This window comes from Stegostoma tigrinum, chromosome 2 (assembly GCF_030684315.1).
Source record: "Stegostoma tigrinum isolate sSteTig4 chromosome 2, sSteTig4.hap1, whole genome shotgun sequence".
NCBI lineage: Eukaryota > Metazoa > Chordata > Chondrichthyes > Orectolobiformes > Stegostomatidae > Stegostoma > Stegostoma tigrinum.
Window position 1 is genome coordinate 119,611,880 of NC_081355.1, and position 23,904 is coordinate 119,635,783.

General features: G+C 42.1%; 1 protein-coding gene across 9 annotated transcripts in view; it reads right to left on the reverse strand.

The window, feature by feature from the left end:
- The window catches only part of c2h10orf67 (chromosome 2 C10orf67 homolog), a 247,269-nt gene that overhangs the window by 23,559 nt on the left and 199,806 nt on the right, over positions 1 to 23,904 (reverse strand). For all 9 annotated transcript variants that reach the window (XR_007246588.2, XM_048522278.2, XM_048522240.2 and 6 more), the window contains 4 exons: positions 20,941 to 21,081; positions 20,267 to 20,358; positions 9,645 to 9,710; positions 9,407 to 9,494 (listed from right to left, as the gene is read on the reverse strand). Coding sequence is in view for 8 of the 9 variants with exons in the window: in XM_048522278.2 (XP_048378235.1) it covers positions 9,407 to 9,494; positions 9,645 to 9,710; positions 20,267 to 20,358; positions 20,941 to 21,081 (387 nt within the window). In the remaining variant the exon portion in view is untranslated. The remainder of the gene's footprint in view (positions 1 to 9,406; positions 9,495 to 9,644; positions 9,711 to 20,266; positions 20,359 to 20,940; positions 21,082 to 23,904) is intronic.

Below are 23,904 nucleotides of genomic sequence, written 5' to 3' on the forward strand. Positions count from 1 at the left end.
CCGACCTGTGAACTAATATAAGCCCCTCCCCCTACACTATCCCATCATTATCCATATGCTTATCCAAGGACTGTTTAAATGCCCCTAATGTGGCTGAGTTAACTACATTGGCGGGCAGGGCATTCCACACCCTTACCACTCTCTGAGTAAAGAACCTGCCTTTGACATCTGTCTTAAATCTATCACCCCTCAATTTGTAGTTATGCCCGCTTGTACAAGCTGAAGTCATCATCCTCGGAAAAAGATTCTCACTGTCCACCCTATCTAATCCTCTGATCATCTTGTATGTCTCTATTAAATCTCCTCTTAGCCTCCTTCTCTCCAATGAGAACAGACCCAAGACCCTCAGCCTTTCTTCATAGGGCCTGCGCTCCAGACCAGGCAACATCCTGGTGAATCTCCTCTGCACCTTTTCCAATGCTTCCACATCCTTCCTGTAGTGGGGCGACCAGAACTGCATGCAATATTCCAAATGAGGCCGAACTCGCGTTTGGTATGCAATATTCACATCCCATGAATAAGAAAAAGACCTGTAGATGTGGTACATTGGGTTTCTAGAAGACCTTTTTATCAGTTGCCACATCAAAGGTTACAAAGTTTATTTTGCATGGAGTAACAGTAACATGGTAGAGGATTGGGTTAGCTAACAGAAGCAGAGTGGGGATAATTGGATCATTTTTGGGCTGGCAAGCTGTAACTTGTGAATTGGTACCAGAATTGGTGCTTGGCCCCATCTGCTTCCATTTGATATCAATGACATGGCTGAAGGGATGGAAGTTTTGGTTGCTTAAACAGCTGACGATATATATATGGGTAAGAAAGCTAGTTGGACAAAAGGATGTGAGGAGTGTGCAAAGGATTGGAGCCCATACATAAACCTATATAGAACAACACTGGAAATGACAGTACTCACCATAACAGACTGGACAGTATAAATTCTAAGCAGAGTAGAATAACATCACTTCATCGGAGGTCTCACTGATGATGTTACTCAGCATGGTGATGAAATGTCTGAACAAGCAAGTTGACAACCTCATAGTTAAATGCTTTTTTTTTAAGGAAGCAGTCTCATGCTGTCTTATGTATGATAACATAATCCTAAACCTTATGTGTAGTCCTTTTGTGGCCAGATATTCATGCCTTTCACAGTGTACTGCTTCAAGCACTGATGGAATTCATCCCAGGGTACTAAAAGAGATAGCTGGGGAAATAGCAAATGCACTGATGGTAATTTACCAAAATTTCCTGTACTCTAGATGGTTCCAGCAGGTTGGAAGTTAGTAAATGTGACGCCACTGTTTAAAAAAAGGTAGACAAAAGGTAGATAACTGTAGATCCATTAGCTTAACTTCCTGGAGTGGGAAAATGCTTGAATCTATCATCAAGGAAAAAAATAGCATGACATCTGGATAGAAATTGTCCCATCGGGCAGATACAGCATGGGTTCTTGAAAGGCAGGTCATGTTTAACTAATTTACAGGAATTCTTTGGGGATATTATGAGTGTGGTGGACAACGGGGAACAGGTGGATGTGGTGTATCTGGATTTCCAGAATACATTTGATGAAGTGCCAGACAAAAGGCTGTTGCATAAGATAAACATGTACGACGTAATGGGTAATATATTAACATGGATTAAGACTGGTTAACCAACAGAAAGCAAAGAGTGGGGATACCTGGGCGTTTTTCTGGTTGATGATCAGTGGCTCGCAGTATGCCTCAGGAATCAGTTTGGGACCACAACTGTTAACAATTTACACAAATGATTTAAGGCTGGGGACAAAGTGTAGTGTGTCAAAGTTCGCAAAAATGAGTAGTGGAGGAAAGAGTACAGCGCACACTGCAAGTGCTCCTACCCTAAACATCAATAGCAGCTCATCATCTGTTCCTCCTTGTTAAGTATGAAAACTAAATATTAAGCTTTCCTAGAACAAAATATTGCAGAAACATATTGTAACTAATTGCAAAGAAAAGTATTTGATTTTGACCTTGTGCCTTTCTGACTATGTAAACATTTCTCAGCCCTATTTCTAACATCAATTCTATATGGTATCTGAGCCATGGGCTCTGAGTTGTTTGCAGTACAATGTGTTACAGGTGGTTTCCCTTACAGATAACTACTACTGAAGTAGACTTTGGAGAGACAAACCCTATGAGGGGCTCCTTGTAGCAATGTCACAAACAGAAAAAGGCTTTCGAGGAACTAATGTCAGCGATGAGTGAAATGCGAGACTTAGAACTTCAATGGACCAAGTAGATTTTTACAGGTGAATTTGTAGAGTTGTTAAGTGCCAATCTCCTGCCTTTTCCCCATATCCTTGCACACTGTTTCTTCCCAAATAATCATCCAACGCTCTCTTGGACAACTCAATTGAATATGTGTCCAGCATATCTCCAGGGAGTGCATTCCATACCCAAACTACTCACTGTGGGAAAAAGCCTTTTTTCATATCATCCTTCCTTCGCTCGCACATCACTTTAAAAGCCCAGACACAAAGCCAAGAAGCTTGCTATAGTTGTTGGCAGACTTTAATCCAGTTAATGGGGATAGTCTTTGCTTAAGGGATTTCAGTGCAATAAATCAAGTGCAGTCTCTGATACCAGTCCAGGCCCTTTGTGGGCTACTCAGAGTAAGGATTCTAGTCTCATAACGAACGAGGAACTGAATGACAGCAGCACACTACCAGTCTTGACTCTTTCCATCCATTGTGGGCTGTTTTGCTCCTAGATTGAGAGACAGAGACAGAGAGAGAGTTCCTCTATTCCTCGCAACATACTGGTAAATCTTTTCTGAACCCTCTCCTGTTTAATAATATCCTTCCTTTAATAGAACTGCACACAGTACTGTAGAAGAGGCCTCACTGACGGACTATACAACATCAATGTGAAATCCCAACTCCTGTACTCCAAAGGCCTGTGCAAAGAAGGCAAGCATGCTAAACGCCTTCTTATCCAACTTGTCTAACTGACGCAAATTTTAAAGATTTATGTACCCAAACCCCTAGATCACTCTATTCTACCACACTACGCAGGGTCCTACCATTAATTCTATAAGTACTGTCCTTGTTTGTATTACCAAAATGCAATACCTCAGATTTACCCAAATTAAACTCCATCTGCCACTCCTCAGCCTACTTCCCTCATTGATCAAGATCTCTTTGTAGTCTTAGATAAACTTCTTCACTGTCCACTATATCACCAACTTTGATGTCATCTGCAGACTTACTAACCATGCCTCCTCTCTTCTCATCCAAAACATTTATATAAATGAAAAACAGAAGCAGACCCAATACCAATCCCTGTGGAAGACTGCTGGTCAGAGGTTCCAGCCCGAAAAACAACCCTCCAGTACAACTTCTGTCTCCTACCATAATGCTAATTTTGTATCCAACTGGTAAGCTTAAAGAGTTTTTCTGATGAAGGGTCTAGGCCCGAAACGTCAGCTTTTGTGCTCCTAAGATGCTGCTTGGCCTGCTGCGTTCATCCAGCTCTACACTTCGTTACCTCGGATCCTCCAGCATCTGCAGTTCTCATTATCTCTGATCACAAGCTTAAAGAGAGTCCATCAGTCCTGAGCTAGCTCATCTTTCCTGCCATCCCTTCTCCACCGCCGTCTACATCGGAACCAATCAATATTGAAGTAGTCATTCTTCAGGCACCATCTTTCGCTGCTGGGCTAATTCTCCTCCACCACTGCCTTGCTATCGCCTGTACTGGACCTACCAATGTCAGAGTCACATCACTTGCTGCTGGCCAACCTCACTGTGACGTCCGTCTGCCACTGTTTTGCTGTTGCCAGTGCCGGATCCAATCAATAATGAAGTCGCCAGTCCTCAAGGACCATCTTTTGTCACTGGGCCAAGCTTGCCGATGTGGCATGCGCCAGTCCTGATGCTAGGACTTGTGTTCACCCTGGAAAAGTATGTAGGGGCTCATTTGAGTCTGCTGTGGGCCCGCTCGCCTCCACCATGAGGACTGCACTGGGCCCACTTGCTGCTACCATGAGGTACATTCTGAGTGCACTTGCCACCACTACGATGCCCATTCTAGGCCAATTTGCCTCCATCAAGAGATCTACTTTGCATCCACTTACCTCCACTACAAGATCCATTCTGGGCACACTTGCCTCCACCACAAGGTCCATCCTGGGCCTACTCTCCTTCACCACAAGGTCCATTCTGGAACCATTTACTATGACCACCAAGTGGACACTGGGCCCACTTGCTGCCACCACGAGGTCCACTCTGGGCTTATTCGCCTCCACCACAAGGTCCGCTCTGGGCCCACTCTCCTCCAACAAGAGGTCCAGCCCATAAATCGCCATCACAGTGTCCATTCTGGGCCCTGTCACCTCCACCACAAGGTCAATTCTGGGCCCACTCACCGCCACCACAATGACCATTCTTGGTCCATTCATCTCCACCACGAAGTCCATTCTGGGTGCACTTGCTGCCTCAATGAGGTCTGCACTGGCCGCACTCACCATTGCCATGAGGTCTGCATTGGGTCCACTCAAGGCCACACTGGGCTTGCCAGCTACTGCCATGAGGCCCACAATGAGGCTTCTCACCATTGCTGATACCATCCGAGCTCAGGACAAGGGGCAAGTAAGAAGAAAAAGAAAAAGAGAAAGGGAAATGAAAAGATAAGCAGTAAGAGTGGATTAGCCTGGCTCAGGAGTCCTTCTCTGCTGCCATCTTGGTGAAAAAAGATGACTGCTAGTTCCAGAAAGACAACTAAGGAACACTTAGATAACTTGGGCATAGTATTTAAACAGTTTTCCCCGGTGGGCATATGCGTAAGAAGGGAAAAATATGTGTTCCTGGAATCCCATGTGACGTACTTGGGCTACAGACTCGATAAGACTGGGTTATACCTGTTGAAAGATAAAAAGAAGGCAATCAAAGGTGCCCAACTGCCATGTCTGTTCAGGCGCTTAGGTCATTTTTGTTTTGTGTTAGCTCACTTGGCTGCACAACTGGTGTGTGATGTAGAGTAATGCCAAAAGTATGGGTTCAATTCCTGTACCAACTGAGATCACCATCTTTCTTCTCAACCTCACCCCTGCCTGGGATGTGGTGACTCTCAAGTTAAACTGACCACAAGTCATCTCTCTAATCAGCAAGTGGGACTATAGTAGCTTCACCTTTGGGGTAGGACGGTGGCCCAGTGTTTAGCACTGTTGCCTCAGACAACCAGGAACCCACGTTTGATTCCAGCCTCGGGCAACTGTCTGTTTGGAGTTTGGACATTCTCCCCGTGTTTGCGTGGGTTTCCTCTGGGTGCTCTGGTTTCCTCCCACAGTCCGAAGATGTGCTGGTTATGTGGATTGGCCATGCTAAGTTGTCCGTAGTGTTCGGGGATGTGTAGATTAGAGGGGTTATAGGGGTATGGGTCTGGGTGCGATGCTCCAAGGGTCAGTGTGGACTTGTTGGGCTGAAGGGCTGTTTCCACACTGTAGGGATTCTATGAACATCTATGAACATTTATTGGACTGGTAAATTATTAAGGAAAGCTCATACATAACCTGGCCTCCATCCTAGCACCTTTGCATCAACTCCTAAGATAGGGTCGGCCTTGGAAATGGTAGAGTAGGCATGCCATGGCCTTTGTTGAAGTGAAAAAACAGTTATAATCCTCTGAGGTGTCGGCACACTATGATCCCAAGACAGAACCGGTATTGACGTGTGACATTTCCTGATACATCATAGGAGTGGTTTTAGCTCAAAGGTGGCCTAATGGAGAGGAACACCTAATAGCATATGCATCCAGGACTTTGGCTAATGTAGAGGGTAAATATGTAGAGGGTAAATCGTGGTCATATTTGGAGTCAGGAAACTCCACCAATATCTTTTTGGATGAAAATTTATGACAATAAAGGACCACAAATTCCTACTACATTTTCTAAAGAGGACAAGGCAGTGCCTCCCATAGCTTTAGGCTGAATTCAGCAGTAGGGCCTAAAGGAGGTGATGGCCTAGTGGTATCATAGCTGGACCATTAATCCAAAGATCCAGATAAATTTTTGGGGACGTGGGTTCGAATCCCACCATGGCAAATGGTGGAATTTGAATTCAAAAATATCTGGAATTTGGAATTTAATGATGACTGTGAATCCATTGTCAATTGTCAGGAAAAACCCATCTGGTTCACTAATGTCCTTTAGGGAAGGAAACTGTCATCCTTATCTGGTTTGGCATACATATGACTCCAGACCCACAGCAGTGTGGTTGACGCTTAACTGCCCTCTGGGCAATTAGGGATGGGCAATAAATGCTGGCCAAGCCAGTGATGCCCTCATCCCATGAACAAATAAAGTAAACAGAAAAAGAATATTAAGTCCATATAATTACAAGTTAGAACACTGTCTGGGAGGCCAAGTAGTGAATGCAGATGCATCGAGCCACCTTCCACTGGCAGATACGCCACTGGTGGTACCGCGAGTGGAACAATCTATAATGGTTTTAAATTCTCTGGACACACTTCCAGTCAAATGCTGACAATATTAGACTTTGGATGCAGAAAGGTCTCGTCCTGGGAAAACTGAAACAACAGTTGGTGATGGGGGAAACTAAAGGGCTGTCACAAAACCAGAACCGAAACCCTTTTGGACCTGAAGAGACCAGCTCCACAGTAGAGGACGGCATATTGGTATGGGGAACAAAGTGATTGTCCCAATCAAAGGTTGTCCTCAAATATGGTCTGAAGTCTACCAGGGCTATCTAGGGGTTTTCAAAATGAAGATGTGACCAGGCTTGAATGCAGACATAGCGTGTTGGTGGGCAGTTCCCAGAGTGCCAACAAGGACACAGTTATCACCAGCAGCTCCCCTACATTTGTGGAAACGGCTGTGTAATCCTTGGACTTGATTACACATTGACTCTCTAGGCCATAGAATCATAGAGTCATGGCAACCTACAGCACGGAAACACACCCTTCAGTCCAACTCGTCCATGCTGACCAGGTATCCTATATAAATCCAGTCCCATTCTCTCATGGGCTCAATGTTCTTTGTCATTGAAGATACACACTCAAGTGATTGGATGTGTATAGGGGATAACAATAGAAAAACTGTGCACATCTTTTGCAATACACAGACTCGCAAAGTCTTGGTCACAGGTAATGGGGCATCGTTTAACGGCAGGAAATTTGGACATTTCCTAAAGTTGAATGGGATTCGATATAAGAACAGCTCCAAACCATCCATTATCCCATGGCCTGGCAGAAAGAGCAGTCCAAACTTTGATGAAACAGCCTACAGCCTCAATTGATACTAAGCTGTCACTGTTCCTATTTAATTATAGGACCACCCCACATACAACTACAGGAATAGCACCGGCAAAGTTACTAATGGATAGGAGATTCCGCACCACATTAAATCTGATCTTCCCAGAGCTTTGGGGGGGGGGGGGGGGGAGAAGGGTGAAACGGCAGTGCAAGACACAAGACTCCATCAAGCGAAAGGAACAGTGTACTTCAACAGATGAAGTTTGGTGTAAGAACCACAGAAATTGCCCCGTATGGGTAAGAGGCATGGTTGACATGAGGTCAGGACCAGTGACATATAAGGCTTGGGTAGGTGTGACGGTCCTGAAAAAGCATGTGGATTACATGAACGTTGTCATCTCGTAAACGGTGCAGGAGAAAATCGTGCCATGCTTCTCGGAACAGTTAGAAAGGCTGCTGGAACCCATGGGTTCATGCTATCTGTGAAGCATTAATGAGACCTCTGAATCAGAGATGGATATGATGGAAGTAACTGCATTAACACCATTGGCATGAGAATAAGAGAGTGAATTTTCACCGAGGTGCCCCTGGCATAAGAGACGAACACCCATGTGTTATGTGCCGCCTCTATATGATGCTGTTGGAGGAACTGACTCAGTTCTAATAAGCCCCAGGAAGCTCTTCAAGAAAAAGGGCCAGGCTATGTTTTTGGACTCAGAGGGGGAGGGATATCGTGAAAATAATGAGGTGAGTCAGGTTGGGGCGGCACGGTGGCTCAGTGGTTAGCACTGCAGCCTCACAGCGCCAGGGACCCGGGTTCGATTCCAGCCTCGGGCGACTGTCTGTGTGGAGTTTGCACATTCTCCCCGTGTCTGCGTGGGTTTCTTCCGGGTGCTCCGGTTTCCTCCCACAGTCCAAAGATGTGCAGGCTAGGTGGATTGGCCATTCTAAATTGCCCGCAGTGTTCAAGGGTGAGTGGGTTATAGGGGGATGGGTCTGGGTGGGATGCTTCAAGGGGCGGTGTGGACTTGTTGGGCTGAAGGGCCTGTTTCCATGCTGTAGGGAACCTAATTAAAAAAAACCTCATGGATCATGTCTTCCCTCATTGGGGCTGTTCAGCTTGTCAAATCAGGGACCCCTAGCAAACAGATAAAAAAGAGGACTGTCAGAGATTCTGAGAGCTGGCTCTGAAGAAGCTGAACCAGAGTCAAGGACTTCATGTCTAAACAAAACAAAAGAGACTTGGTGATGAGATACTGATCTCTGTGGAGTAATTTCAACATACAGAATAAATTTAGCAGGAGAACATCAGAGGTGAGAGGTTATAGTTATGAAGAGAAACTTGAGCTACTAGAACAAATTTCTTTGAAGTAAAGAAATCTCAGATGACTGTTAATTTTTAAAATGATAAAACAGGGAAGTTTTACAGCAAAGTGATTGATCTTTTGATTGAAGTGTCAATGATAATCAATTTAAAATTACTGTGCAGAGATATTAAGAAAGTTAGGAGGGAGCTTCTTTACACAGGGCTAAATGCTGGTAGATATTGGATAGAAAATAAGCAGGAAGAAAAGAGGAGCTCTATTGGGGCATCCAAATCTTCACATATTACTCTGTTTCCCAACAAGTGTTTTGAAAAAAGAATTATTGGCTCTTGGATTCCTTGCTGCTATGTATAAAACCCAAAGTTCTGCTTTATCTCCTACACTTACCCTTCAGGAAGTTATTCATTTTAAGTCCTAAATCTACATCCTCAGCTTTCTGTTAAGCAAACAGTTTTGAGGATTTCTGGAACATTGAATGACCTGGCACATGGAGAATTACATTTTTAGAAGGAAAATTGTTCATTATTTGGAGCAGAGGAAGAACAAGTGAAGAGCAGCAGACTGGTTTAGCAATGTTTCAACAAAGAGCTTGCAAAGTAATTTCTACCTTATTTTTGCCAATTATAATGGTGTCCTAAAGAAAGGGCTTTGGCATTTCAACCAGGTTTTGCAATAATTGTGCAATTACATTCTATAGTTATGAAATTCAATAGTTATAATTACAATTATCAAATTCTTGCTGTTTTCTATTCATTAACAGCAATATATTTATATTGTAGTTTGATCATTATAAAAAAGATCTGAAATGGACAGTTACATGTTTCTACAATTGCACATTTCATAATAGGTACTTACTGTGTAACGTGCAAAAGCACAGTGAAGGATTGGTGCTTGACGTTGCAAAGAACATCTCAGATACATCTCATCCTTTATTGCATGGTAACTGGAAGTTTACAAATTTGTCTTAGAAAGATTGCACAGAAACTGGGGTAAAATGCACGTATTGATTTGCTGAAGCAATAATGAACTGAAAAACGCGTACTATTAATTGCTAAGAAAAATAAATTTTGCTTGTGAACTTTATTAATTATACCTTTGCTTCAGTATAGCAAATTTCTTTTCCCAGATCCGATTTGTCCGTTCCAGTTGATTTTTAAGGCTAAAAAAAAACAGAATTTTTGAATGGAAGAAAGCCAGACACTGTCCAAAGCCAATACCTTTAACCATGCTATATTCATTTAATTGTATTGTTTCATGCCCAGGAATCTGAGAAATACCACACAGCATAGTTTCATGTTCAGCAGGTATTGTTTTCAAAAGATACTTCAGCAATGACATCATCTATGGTATTGCTGACAAAGTATTGTTGGTTAAATTATTGTGGGAATGGGTATTGGTATGTAGAAGGTATACCTTGTTCTGGTCTTTAGGGAAGAAAAACTGCCATTCTTTCCAATCTTGTCTTTGTGCAACTTCATAGCCACAGCAATGTGATTGACTTTTAATTGCTCTCTGAAATAGCTTAGCAAGACACTCCGTTCTGCTCAACTGCTAAATGATGTCAGAAAAGGAACAGAATTGGATGGACCACATGGCATTGACCTTGGTGCTAGAAACAATAATAGCAAACTCAACCCTGTTCATTAACATCTGGGCTCTAGTGCTAAAATGGAGACATCTGTCTCACAGACTAAGCAAAAAATGGCATGGCGTGGGTGTCTCCAGTCCCATTGCCAGAACAGCAGAAGTGGTGGTATAATTTTACGCATTTGGGATGGAATTGTCCTCGGAGTTCCCAACATTCTCTGGACCCTATGAAGTATATTGGTATTGAGGCAAATACAAAAGGAAATTTCCTGCTGATTACTACATTTCATTCTCCCTCAGCTGATGAATTAGTACTCTTCAATGCTGATCATTACTTGGAGGAAACACTGAGAATGGCAAGCATATAACGTGCAGTGGATGATGAACTTCAGTTTGCATTGAAGAGTGGTTTGGCAGCACTATTACTGACCAAACTGGCTGTAATCTAAATGATATAGCTGCTAGACTGGGTCTGCAGCAGGTGATGAGGGAACCAGTAAGAGGGAAAAACATACTTGACTTCATCCTGCCTGCTGCAGGTGGATCTGTCTACGACAGGATTGGTAAGAGTGAGCACCGCCCAGTGCTTATGGAGCTAAAGTCCCATGATCGTGTTGTGTGGCATTGTCAGATGGGATTGACTTTGAACAACTCAAGTCTGGGCATCCATGAAGTGCTGTGGTCCATCAACAGCAGCAGACCCAAACTCCAACACAATCTGCAATCTCAAGACGTGGCATATCCTCGGCTCAACTATTACCATCAAGCCAGGGGATCAACCCTGGTTGAATAGAGAGTGTAGGAGAGCATGCCAGGAGCAGGACGAGGCAATAAGGGATACACTTGGTGAAGTTACCGTACAGGGCTGCTTGCAGGCCAAACAGCATGAGCAGCAAATGCTAGACTGAGCTAAACCCTCTCGTCCTACCACAGCCAGTCATGAATGGTTGCAGACAATGAAAAAACTCACTAGAGGAAGAGGGTCCACAAATAATCTCATCTTCAATGATAGAATAGCCCAGTACATCACTGCAAAAGATAAAGCTGAAGCATTTGCAACAATATTTAGCTAAAAGTACCAAGTGGAATTATCTTGGCCTCCACCAGCAGTCTCCAACATGACAAGTGCCAGTCTTCAGCCAATGTGATTCACTCCATGAGATATCAAGAAATGGTTGGAAGCACTGGATACTTTAAGGGCAGTGTGCCTGACAACATTCTAGCAATAATACTGAAGACTTGGGCTCCAGAATCTGTGGTACCCCTAGCCTAGCTGTTCCAGTACAGCTACAACATTGGCATCTACCCGACAATATGGAAAATTGCCCAAAAGCAGTACAAATGCAATCTGACTAATTGACACCTCATCAGTTTATTTTCAATCATCAGTAAAGTGATGGAAGGTGTCATTAACAATGCTCTCAAACAGCACCATTTTAGCAACTGATGCTGAGTTTGGCTTCTGCCAGGGCCAGTCAGCTCCTGATTACATTACACCACTGGTTCAAATAGAGACCAAGGAGCTGAACTGCAGAGGTGAGGTGAGAGTGACAGTCCTTGACAAAGATGCATTTGACCAAATGAGGCTTCAGGGAGTTCTAGCAAAACTGGAATCAATGGGATTCAGGGTAGAACTCTCCACTGGTGGGAGTCATACCTAGTACAGGGGAAGATTCTTGTGATTGTTGAAAGATTAGTCATCTCAATTCCAGGGTATCTCTGCAGGAGTTCCTCAGAGTAGTATCCTAGGCCCAACTATTTTCAGCTGCTTTATCAATGACACTGCCCCGTCAAAAGGACTGAAGTGGGGATATTTGCTGATGATTGCACATCGGTCAGCTGCTGTTGATGGCCCACAGCACTTCAGGCTTGAGCTGTTAGTGTTATTCAAAGTCAATCCCATCTGATAATGCCACATGTAACTCCTCAAATACTGAGCCAGTCCATGTTCAAAAGCAACAAGACCAGGACAATATCCAGGCTTGGGCTGAAAAGTGGAAAGTAACATTCAAAAAACAAAGAAAAGTGCAGTCCAGGAATAGGCCCTTTGGCTCACCAAGATTGTGCCAAAACATGATAACTTTATAAAATAGAAACCTTTTGCTTCTACACCGTCCATATCTTTGTCTATTTACATAACTGTCAAGTTGCCTTTTAAACACTGCAATTACATCTATTTCAATCGCCTCCTCTGGCAATGCATTCCAGACACTTACCACCTTCTGTGTAAAAATACTTGCCTCTTGCAACTTGCCTTTAAACTTACCCCCTTTTACCTTAAATCCATGTTCCCTAGAAATTGACATTTCTACCCTGGGAAAAAGACCCTGACTATCCATTCTATCCATGTGTCTCATAATTTTACAAAATGCATTCATGAGGTGAGGCCACTGTTTATTGTCCACCCAAAGGGCAGTTAAGCGTCAACCATATCTCTGTAATTTTGCAAAGTTGCATCAGGTCACTCCCATCCTTTAACATTCAAGTGAAAACAAACCAAATTTGTCCAATCTCTCCTCCCAGTTAATACCCTCCTAACCAGGCAACATCCTGGTGAACCGTTTCTGTATTGTCTCCAAAGCTTCCACATCCTTCTGGTAGTGGCAACCAGAACTGTACCCAACTTCCCAAATTTGGCCTAATTAAAGTCTGTACAGCTGCAACATGGCTTGCTAATTCTTATACTCTATATTCTGAACGATGAATGCAAGTGTGCTTTCTTGTTCAACTTATCCACTTGTGTTGCCACTTTCAGGAAACTGTGAACCTGTATGCCTAGATTCCTCTGTACGTTGATGCTGCAAAGAGTTCTGCCATTTACTGTGTACTTCCCTCCTGCATTAAGTCTCCCAAAATGCATCACCTTGTTTTCGTCAAGGTTAAACTGTATCTGCCATTTCTCCATTCAAATTTATAACCTATCTATAGCCTGGTGTATACGCTGGCAATTCACCTCATGATCTGCAGCTCCTCCAATCTTTCTGTGATCTTCAATCTCAAGCCATGTACATTCCCTGTTGCCCTTCTTAAGCAAAGGAACATGTCAGCTATTCTCCAGTCCACTGGGATCTCTCCTGTGACTAAACAGGATACAAAGATTTCATACAAGACACCAGCAATTTCCTCACCTGCCTCCTTCAGCATTATGGGGCAGATCCCATCTCCTCGCTCCATAATATTATCTAACATTCCTGAATTCCTTATGTATGAGAACACTCATTTGATTTCATCTATATGTTGTAGGTTTGCAAATATAGATGTCCCTTGTAATGTCCAAAATGTATCTTTTCACATGCTCGTTACAGACTTGTGTCTTTGCTCTTATGATGTCACAGCCACATTACTAGTTACATCATCATAATTTGCATACATCTCTTTATACTGTAGAATTATTTCAGTGCTTGGCAGAACATTCTACTTTTATGGATGAAGACTTTTTTTTAAGTTCATTCAGGAGATATCAGATTTACTAGGTGGACCAACATTTACTACCCGTCTTTAATTGGTGTTAAGAAAGAATTGAGTCACAGAGCTGTCCATGCTGACCAGATATCCTCAACTAATGTAGTCCCATTTGCTAGCATTTGGGTCTTATTCCTTGAAACTCTTCCTATTCATGTACCCATTCAGATGCCTTTTAAATGTTGTAATTGTACCAGCCTCCACAACTTCCTCTTGCAGCTCATTCCATACATGCAGCTCCTTCTGAGTGAAAAAGTTGCCTCTTGGGTCCCTTTTATATTTTCCCCCCATCACTTTAAACTTATGCCCTCTAGTTGTGGACTCCCCTACCCTGGGAAAAACACATTGGCTATTCACCCTTTTCACATCCCTCATGGTTTTATAAGCTTCTAATAAGGTCATATCCTCAATCTCTGATGCTCCAGCGAAAATAGGCCCCGCCTGTTCAGCCTGTCTTTATCGCTCAAACCCTCCAAAGCCGATAACATCTTTTGTAAACCTTTTCTGCATCCTTTCAAGTTTAACAATATCTTTCTATAGCAGGGAAATCAGAAATGAATACAATCTTTCAAAAGCAGCCTAACCAATGTCCTATACAGCCACAACATGGCCTTCCAACTCCTATACTCAATGCAGTGACCAATAACAGCAAGAGTACCAAACACTTTCTTCACTTCCTTATCTACCTGGTGACTCCACCTTCAAGGAACTATGAACCTGCACCCCAAGGTCTCTTTGTTTGGCAATACTCCCTAAGACCCCACTGCTAAGTGTATACGTCCTGTCCTGGTTTGCCTTACCAAAATGCAACACCCAACATTTACCTAAAGTAAACTCCATCTTCCACTCCTCGGTTAATTGGCTGATCTGATCAAGGTCCTGTTGTACTCTGGGATAACCTTGTTCACTGTCCATTACACTACCAATTTTGGTCACCTGTAAATGTATTAACCATTCCTCCTATATTCACATCCAAATAATTTATATAACTAACAAAAGCAGTGGACATAACACCAATGGTCACAGGCCTCCAGTCCGAAAAACAACCCTCTACCACCACACTCTGTCTTCTACCTTCATGCCAATTTTGTATCCAAATGGCTAGCTTTCCCTGTATTTTATGTGATCTAACCTTGCTAACCAGTCTACCATGTGGAACCTTGTTAAGTGCTTGGCTGAAAACCATATACCCACAATGTCCACTGCTCTGCCTTCATCAATGTTTTCTGTCACTGCTTCAAAAGTCTCAATCAAGTTAGTGAGACACGATTTCCCACGCATGGAGCCATGTGACTACCCTGATCAGTTCTGGCTTTTCCAAATATATATAGATCCTATCCCTCAGAATCACCTCCAACAACTTACCACCACTGACATCAGGCTCACCGGTCTATAATTTCTACCTCAATACCTTGAATGCAAGATCATCTTGAAAAAAGGCTTTACAATTTAAAGTTGAAATCTCGCTTAAATTATAAATGCAATCGAGTCATAGACTCAGGATGGAAACAGGCCCTTCAGTCCAAACAATCCATGCCGACCATGTTCCCAAACTAAACCTGTCCCAGCTGCCTGTGCTTGGCCCATATCCCTCCAAACCTTTACTATTCATGAACTTACCCAACTTTCTTTTAAAAGTTATAACTATACCTGCATCCACCACTTTCATGGCAGTTCATTCTGCACACAAACTACTCTATGCATAAAAAACAGCCAGAAATGTTTGCAGACTTTTGCTGAGCAGAGCAAGAGAGGTCTGCCATCTGTTTCTGCTCACATAATTTCAAGGCATCCCCATTATAATGCTTGGCTGAGCTCCAATACTCAAGTCATTAGCTCATCAAGGCTTTATTTAATAAGGCTGAACTTGAGTGGCTGCTTTGATTGATTGTTTTTTTTTGAGATTATAGTAAGTGATTCTTTCTTGGTTCTATTTTGTCAACATCTGTATGTTTATTTTGTTAAGACTATGCAAGGTGAACTGAAGTAAAGCTTTTGTCATTGATACTATAATTACTTTATCTGATTGACAGATATATTTCCTTCTTGAATACATTCAATGTTTTGGCCTCAATACTTTCTGCCTCCTAACTCTCCATAGTCTGTCCACTTACAAGGCTTATTATATGTGAAAGAACAATAGTCTTTTTTTTAAACAAAGATTCATAAATCATTGAAATATCGCTTATTGGTTTGTTCACAGCGCATGTTGTGTGAGTACATATGATAGTGCACAGAATAGCAATGGAAGTCATTGAAGGGGCAGGGTGTAGGCATGGGTCCCTGATACATGGAGGGTATGGAACAGGAATAGGTGCTGTTTTTATTAATTAATGGATGTGGGCATCACTGACTAGACCAGAATTTATTGCCCTTGAGAAGGTGGTGGTGAACCACCTTCTTCAGTCACTAAAGTCCGTGAACGAACACCACAGTGCTGTTGGGGAAGGGGGTTGCAGGATATCGACCAATGATGACACAGATCCAGCCAGGATAGAATATGGCTTGAAGGAGAACTTACAGGTGGTTTGGATTGTATTTTTGCAGCAACCTTGGTGAGTTGCTGCAGTGTGTGCTGTAAATGGTTCCCTCTGCTGCTACTGCACATCATTAGTAGAGGGAGTGAATTTTGAAAGTGCTGGCCAGAGAACCAATTAATTGGCTGCTTTGACCTGGATGATGTCAAGCTTCTTGAATGTTGTTGGAGCTGCACTCATCCAGGCATGGTAGAGTATTTCATCACACTCTTGACTCTTGCTTTGTAAATGATGGACAGGCTTTGGAGAGTTACAAGGCAGAAAGTGGTTGAAGCGAAAGCATTGAATGTATTCAAGAAGGAGATAGAGGTATAATTCTTAGGGTTAAAGGGATAGGAGAGTATGGAGCAAAAGCAGGAACAAGGCACTGAGTTGGATGATCAGCCATGATAATACCGAATAGAGCAGCAAACCTGAAGAGTGCTTTCCACTCTATCTATGCCATTCACAATCTTATAAACTTCTATCAGGTCGCCCCTCAACTTCCTGCATTCCAGTGAAAACAAACACAGTCTATTCAACCTTTCTTCATAGCTAAAATCCTCCATACCAGGCAACATCCTGGTAAACCTTTGCCATACCCTCTCCAAAGCATTTACATCCCACTGGTAATGTGGTCACCAGAACTTTATGCAATATCCCCAGCGTGGCTTATCTAAAGTTCTATAAAGCTGCAGCATAACCTATCCCTCTCCTATCCCTTTAACCCTAAGAATTATATCTCTATCTCCTTATACTCAATGCCCCCTACAATGAAGGCTGGCATTTTTTACTACCTTTTCTACTTGTACTGCTGCCTTCAGTGACCTTTGATCTATGCACCCAGATCCCTCTGCATATCAATACTCCTAAGGGTTCTGTTGTTCACTGTATAATTTTGACCTTCCAAAATGCATCGCCTCACATTTGTCCAGTTTAAACTCTATCTGCCATTTTTCTGCCCTGCCTCCAACTGCTCTATATTCTGCTGTTTTCTCTGGCAATGCTCCTCACTATCCACAACTCCACCAATCTTTGTATCATCCGCAAACTTACTAATTACACCAGCCATGTTTTGCTCCAAATCATTTATGTGGGCCACAGAACAACAAAGGTCCCAGCACTGATCCCCGCGGAACGTCACTAGTCACAACCATCCATTCTAAGAGCATCCTTCCACTGCTACCTTCCATCTTCTAAGGCTAAGTCAGTTCTGTACCCATCTTGTCAGCTCACCCCGATATCATGTGACTTCATTTTTTGTAACAGTTTGCTATAAGGGATCTTGACAAAGGTTTTACTGAAGTCCAAGTTCATCAACTGCTTTTCCCTCATCAATCATCTTCATCACCTCCTCAAAAAACATGATCAAGTTAGTGAAACATGGCCTCCGTGCAGAAAATCATGCTGTTTATGGCTAATAAGTCCATTTGTTTCTAAGTATGTGAAGATCTTGTTCCTGAGAATCTTTTCCAATAATTTCCCTACCACCAATGTGAGTCTCACAGGCTGGTGATTTCCTGGATTATCGCTGCTACTCTTCTTAAACAATTGAGCAACAGTGGCTATTCTCCAATCCTCTGGGACCTCACATGTGGCTAAAGAGGATACAGAGACATTTCTGCAATTTGTTCTCTTGCCTCCCTCAATATTCTGGGATAGATTCCATCAAGACTCAAGGATTTATCAACCTTAATACTTTTTAAGACACACAACAACTCTTTCTTTTTAATAGCAACTTGGTTTAGAAATTCGACAGCCCCTTCCCTGAGATCATCCTCTACCGATTCCTTTTCTTTGTTCAAAACTACCACAAAGTATTCATTTAGGACCTCACCTACCCCTCCTGGCTCCACACATAGATTCTCTGCTTTGTCTGTGGATGGACCAACCCCTTCCCTGGCTAGCTTCTTGTTTTAGCCTTGGGATTCTCCTTAATCCTGTTTGCTAATGGATTTTCCCTTTTAGCCCTTCTGATTCATTGTTTAAGTTCTTTCCTACTTTCCTTATATACTTCAAAGGCTTCATCAGTTCCCATCCTCATATTCCTTACGTATGCTTCCTTTCTCTTTCTGACCATGGTCATCCAAGGTTCAAGTAACTTGCCATACCTATCCTTCATTCTTACAGGACGGCGCCACTCCAGAACTCTTATCAACTGCCATTTGAAATACTCCCACATGTCTGATGTGGATTTACTCTCAAACAGATGCCTCAAATCAAAATTCTCGAGTTCCTGCCAATATTGTTGTATTTCGCCTTCTCACAATTTAACACCTTCACCTAAGATGTTGACTCTATCTATGAATATCTTAAAACTCATGGTATTATATAAACCCACTCTCTCACCTTCTCCTGTAGCCACTGCACTTGCATGATTTGTTCAGTTTGTTTCTTGTCGGAGATAACAGCCAGGATGTTTTAACTGAGTTCTTTGAAGAGGTGGCCAACAAAATGGATGAAGGCACGGCAGTGGATGTTGTCTACATGGACTTTAGCAAGGTCTTAGACAAGGTACTGCATGGCAGACTGGCTGGTAAGATTAGATCACATAGGATCAAGGGAGAGCTAGTCAATTGGATTGGCTCAATGATAGGAGATAGAAGATGGTAGTACAGGATTGTTTTCCAGACTGGAGGCTTCTGACCTGTGTGTACCACAAGGATCAGTGCTGGCTCTACAGTTGTTTGTAATTTATACAAACGATTTGGATGAGAATATGGGAAGCATGTTTAATAAGTTTGTGATGTCACCAAAATTGATGGTATAGTGGACAGTGAGGAAGGTTATCCAAGGGGACAATGGGATCTTGATTAATTGGGCCAGTGGGCCAAGGAATGACAGATGGAGTTTCATTCAGATAAATGCAATTTATTGCATGTTGGTAGGCAAGTCAGGTCAGGATATACACAGTTAATGGTAGGCCCTTGGGTAGTGCTGTTGAACAGAGAGACTTAGGGTTGCAGGTCCATCATGCCTTGAAAGTGGTGTCGCTGATAGACAGGGCAGTGAATCAGGCTATTGATACACTTGACCCATTGATTTGAGCAATGAGTACAGGAGTTGGGATGTCATGTTACGGCTGTACAAGACATTGGTAAAACTGCATTTGGAGTATTGTGCACAATTCTGGCTAGCCTGCTCTAGGAAGGATGTTATTAAACTGGAAAGGGTGCAATAAAGATTTACAAGAATGTTACCAAAACTGGAAGGTTTGAGTTATAAGGAGGGGTTGGATCATGTGGGATTTTTTTCCCTGGGGCATACAAGTTGGAGAAGTAACCCTAGAAGTTTATAAAATCATGAGGGGCACAAATAATGTGAATAACCAAGGTCTTTTCCCCAGCATAGGGGGGTCTGAAACTAGAGTGCATTGGTTTAAGGTGAGAAAGGAAAGATCTAAAAGGGACCTGAGGGACAATGTTTTCATACAATGGATCGTGCGTATACCGAATGAGCTGCCAGAAGAAATGGTAGAGATGGGTACAATTACAACATTTAACAGACGCTTGGATAGGTACATGGATAGGAAAGTTTCAGAGGGATATGGGCTAAATGTAGGTAAATAGGACTAGTTCAGTTTTGGGAAGCCTGGTTAGCAAGGATGAGTTGGGCTGAAGCACCTGTTTCAATACTGTATGACCCTAAAACTCTATGTTGGAAGTGAGGAATTTAGTGATGGTAATACCATTGCATGTCAAAGTATGGGTAAGACATTTTAAAGGTGTCATTCAAAATGTTCCCAAATTTAGTGTATACTTCAAGACTCCAAGGAGTCGTGGATGGGTGAGTGAATGAGAAGCTGACTCAACTCGATGAAAATTGCAGGGTGCATGACAAACATACCCTCAGAATAAAGCTGGCCAGATTGAAAATCCAGGATGCAGATTCACCATCTGACATTTATCTCAAGTTGTTCATGAGAATTGGGTGAATCCTGGAAATGGGTCCTCTCGCAACTTTTAAATGCCTCTTAAATCAACTCAACTCCACGAAAATTCAGGCTTAAGTACATAATTGGGTGGTAAACAACATAGCCAAAAATCATCACTTGCTGTGTAGATAAATGTAGAGAAAACATTTTATTTAATAGTGAGGCTTCGGTATGCTTGGCTACTTGGCCACTTAAAGCACAAATCATTCTATCTACCTCTCAATAAGTTTTCTTTGTTCTTCATCTATCTTCTTGAGTTTCTGAAATTCATCAATGACTTTGTCTTTACTCACAGCCTCAGTTTCCACCTGTGAACAAAAACATAAAAATGAAGAACAACTGTTTTCTAGAACGCTACCCAAAATTCTTGCCAGCTACATCTAAGAATTTTATTTCAAAAATTAGTTCCATTTAAAGTGGGATGGTAGCTCAGTTTAGCACTGTTATCTCACTGCACCAGGGACACAGGTTGTGTTCCAGCCTTTGATAACTGTCTGTGTGAAGTCGTTACATTCTCCCTATTTCTGCTGGGTACTCTGGTTTCTTCCCACAGTTCAAAGATATGCTTGAGGTAAATTTCCCCGTAGTCTCCAGGGATGGATAAGCTAGAAAGGTTAGCCGTGGTAAATGCGGGGTTATGGGGCTAGTGTGGGATCTGGTGGAATGATCTTCAGAGGGTTGGTGCAGACTCAATGGACCAAATTGCCTCTTTCTGCACTGTACGGATTCTATGATTAATTCATTAATATTATTGCTGGATTTATAAGATATCTATATTTCATGCGAAGATTTTCTCTGCATACCTTTGTAATAAAAAATTCTTCAACATTTATTTTTAATTTACATTGCACTTCCCTCAAACTTATGTACAGAAAATATATTTCTATTACCTCTTTTGGTACTGGACAAACATCCTCCTTGACAATAATCTCCTTCTGTACAGAAGAAAGTTTCCTCTGGTCAGCTAATTCAGTTTCCTTTTCCTTTAAGGATGCAGCCAGCTCTTGAGCAGTTTGCTCCTTCATTTCCATCTGCATCAAAAGAAAAGAGCAAAGAGTGATGTTGTGAATTTAGAAACTGCATGAAACAAAATTAGTTATCAGCACAGGACAGGATTTTATGAGTTGTTATCATTACTTAAGAAACAATTGATATTATACAATAGAGAATATGGGTTGAAATTCTCCATTTACATGTACATCGTAAAAGGCAAAGAGAGTCCTTATCTCACACTAATTTTCAATGTGAATGCTAGATTAAATGCAGATATTTGAATTATCCAAACCAGCATAAATTTGCTATCTGTTTTCCCCAGGTCTAAAATTTGCTTTGAAATTCCAAGCTATGGCAAAATTTCTGTTGGATCAAATAAATAACTATATTTTAAAAAGGGTGGTGAACGTTTTCTGTACTGTTTCAGAATTGATTAATTAAGCCAATTACTTTAACAGGAAGTTTGCTCAGAGTAATCTGATTATAACAGTTTTATACAGTGAGGATTTATATTTCTGGTATAAAATCTGTACATTCTCCACCTGAGTACTTTGCATTGTGGCAAATGTCTTTGCTTGGTGCTGTGATTATTCTTAGTAATGTCTATGCAACCTGCGTAAGAACAAATGAGGGAAGGATGGGAATGAATCCATTAGGAGTCCATGTTGAGACTGGTGATCGAGCAAATCAGATTTAGATATCTGAATACTTTCGAAGCATAGCCTAATGGCTTTTAATGTATTTTTAATTTCTTCCAAGATCCTGTAGAGATTATATTAGCAGTTAGCATAAACCTGCCATGCATACAGGAAGTCATCAACACTTTCATGGCATTCATTATGGGTCATTCACTTGCTAAGATAACAACTTTGAACTGAATGCTGCGAGTTGGGTGAGTAAAGGAAAATTTAATCACCTCTTAAAAAATAAATCTGTTTGTATTTCATATTTAACATTTAATGGTAATTTATCACTTCAATTCTAAATTTCATTCAGGATTAAGCAGGAAGATACAAGTTAGCTAATGAAACCGGCTTAAGCTGTTTTTTTTCTGGACCAGGGGCTCCACTATTGCTTCAGCTTCAGATAATATCAATACAGGCATCTCAGTGTGACTTAGCTGTGAGTGAGAATTTGAACAGAATTGTGACATTGGGTAAGTTAGTTGAGGTTAGGCGGAAAAAGAAAGAAGTGTTCATTTGCTTTTTACTAACTTGTTTCATCCTATAGGAATTGGTTCCTGATCTACATGAAGAGAAAAGGTATTGCTTGTTGAGTATCTGGTAAGTGGTTAAGGCATTTTCTGTTGCTAAGATTTAAAAGAGGCTAGGAATTAATGGTAAGGTGAATAAAATATATAAAGAGAAAATTTTAAAAATGAATAGAATAATTAAATAGTCAATTAAAACACATTAAGGATGAGAGGACAGGGATGTGTTAGACTGGTAGCATGTACAAACTCTTGGATATATGTTTGATCCAAAGTAAATGTATCTGCAAGTATATGTCTGTTACTCAAGGGGCTTTGGCTTACAATTTAGTCCCTGAAATACAGAGACCGTTGGGCATTAGGGAGGAGGAAAATTACTTGGATACTGAATTGACTCCACAGAGGCTGGTATCGTGTGACCAAGTCATCCTTTATTTAAACATGGCGAATCCTTGACACTGATCTAGCTCCCTCAGAGCCAGCTATCAAAGTGAGCAGAACTTCTGACACTCCAGTTTATACCTGTCAGCCAGGGCTCCCTGATTGGGCCAGATTAACAGCCTTGATCAGGGAACTCATATTCTTTAGGTACACCTGGCTGACCTCATTATAATCATTACATTCCCACCTCCCTCTGAGTTTGAGGACCTAGGTCAGTTATTTTGTTTTGTAGCTCTTTCTGGGACATTTTAGCACTGGGTCAGGTTCCTCCAACTCTGCCTCTGATATGGATGGGATATAGTGCACAGAAGCTTGCCTCCTGCACTTAGAGCATCCTCAACTTTAGGGGGCAAAGGCGTTGAGGCAGTGACATCCATCGTGTCCATCTCAGATTCCAAGGTATCCTCACTATTTGATGAAGAGGGAGAACCCGTGCGTTCTGGAATAGTCAGAAAGGCAATCGAAGAGCTGGGCATGTTTTGTTCCTGCACCATTTGCGAATTTGTAGTTTTCATGTCTACATGCTTGTTCAGCACTGTTGCATCTATCTAAACTTTATACATCACTACAGCTGACCTCGCATCGACCATGCCTCTTACCCATACAGGGCCATTCCTGTGGTTGCCACACCAAACATTGTCGCCTGAAATGAACTATTTCTCTTGCTTAACGGAGTCTTGTGTCTGGCATTGGCATTCCTGATGCCATTTCACCCTCTCTGCCCCAGGACCAGGAGGATCAGATTTAACCTGGCATGGAGTCTTCTCCCCATCAGCATCTCTTCTAGAGCCTTTCCTGTAGGTTGCATGAGGGGTAGTCCTGTAGTCATACAGAAACCAGGACAATTTGCTATCGTGTGAAGCTGTAGGCTGTTTCTTTAAGAGATAATGGGAACTGCAGATGCTGGAGAATCTGAGATAACAAAGTGTGGAGCTGGATGAACACAGCAGGCTGTCAAAGTTTAGACTGTTCTTTCTGCCAGACCATTGGATGATAGATGGTGTGGAGCTGTCCTGAGATGGTGAATCCCATTTAACTTCAGGAAATATTCAAATTCCCGCTGATAATTGATGGCCTGTGAACTGTGACCAACACTGCCGACAATCCGTGTATTGCAAAAGAAGTGCATAGTTTTTCTATCATAATTCTCACGTATGATAAATGAACTCTGTGCATATCCAGCCATTTCGAGTGGGTGACCACAATGACC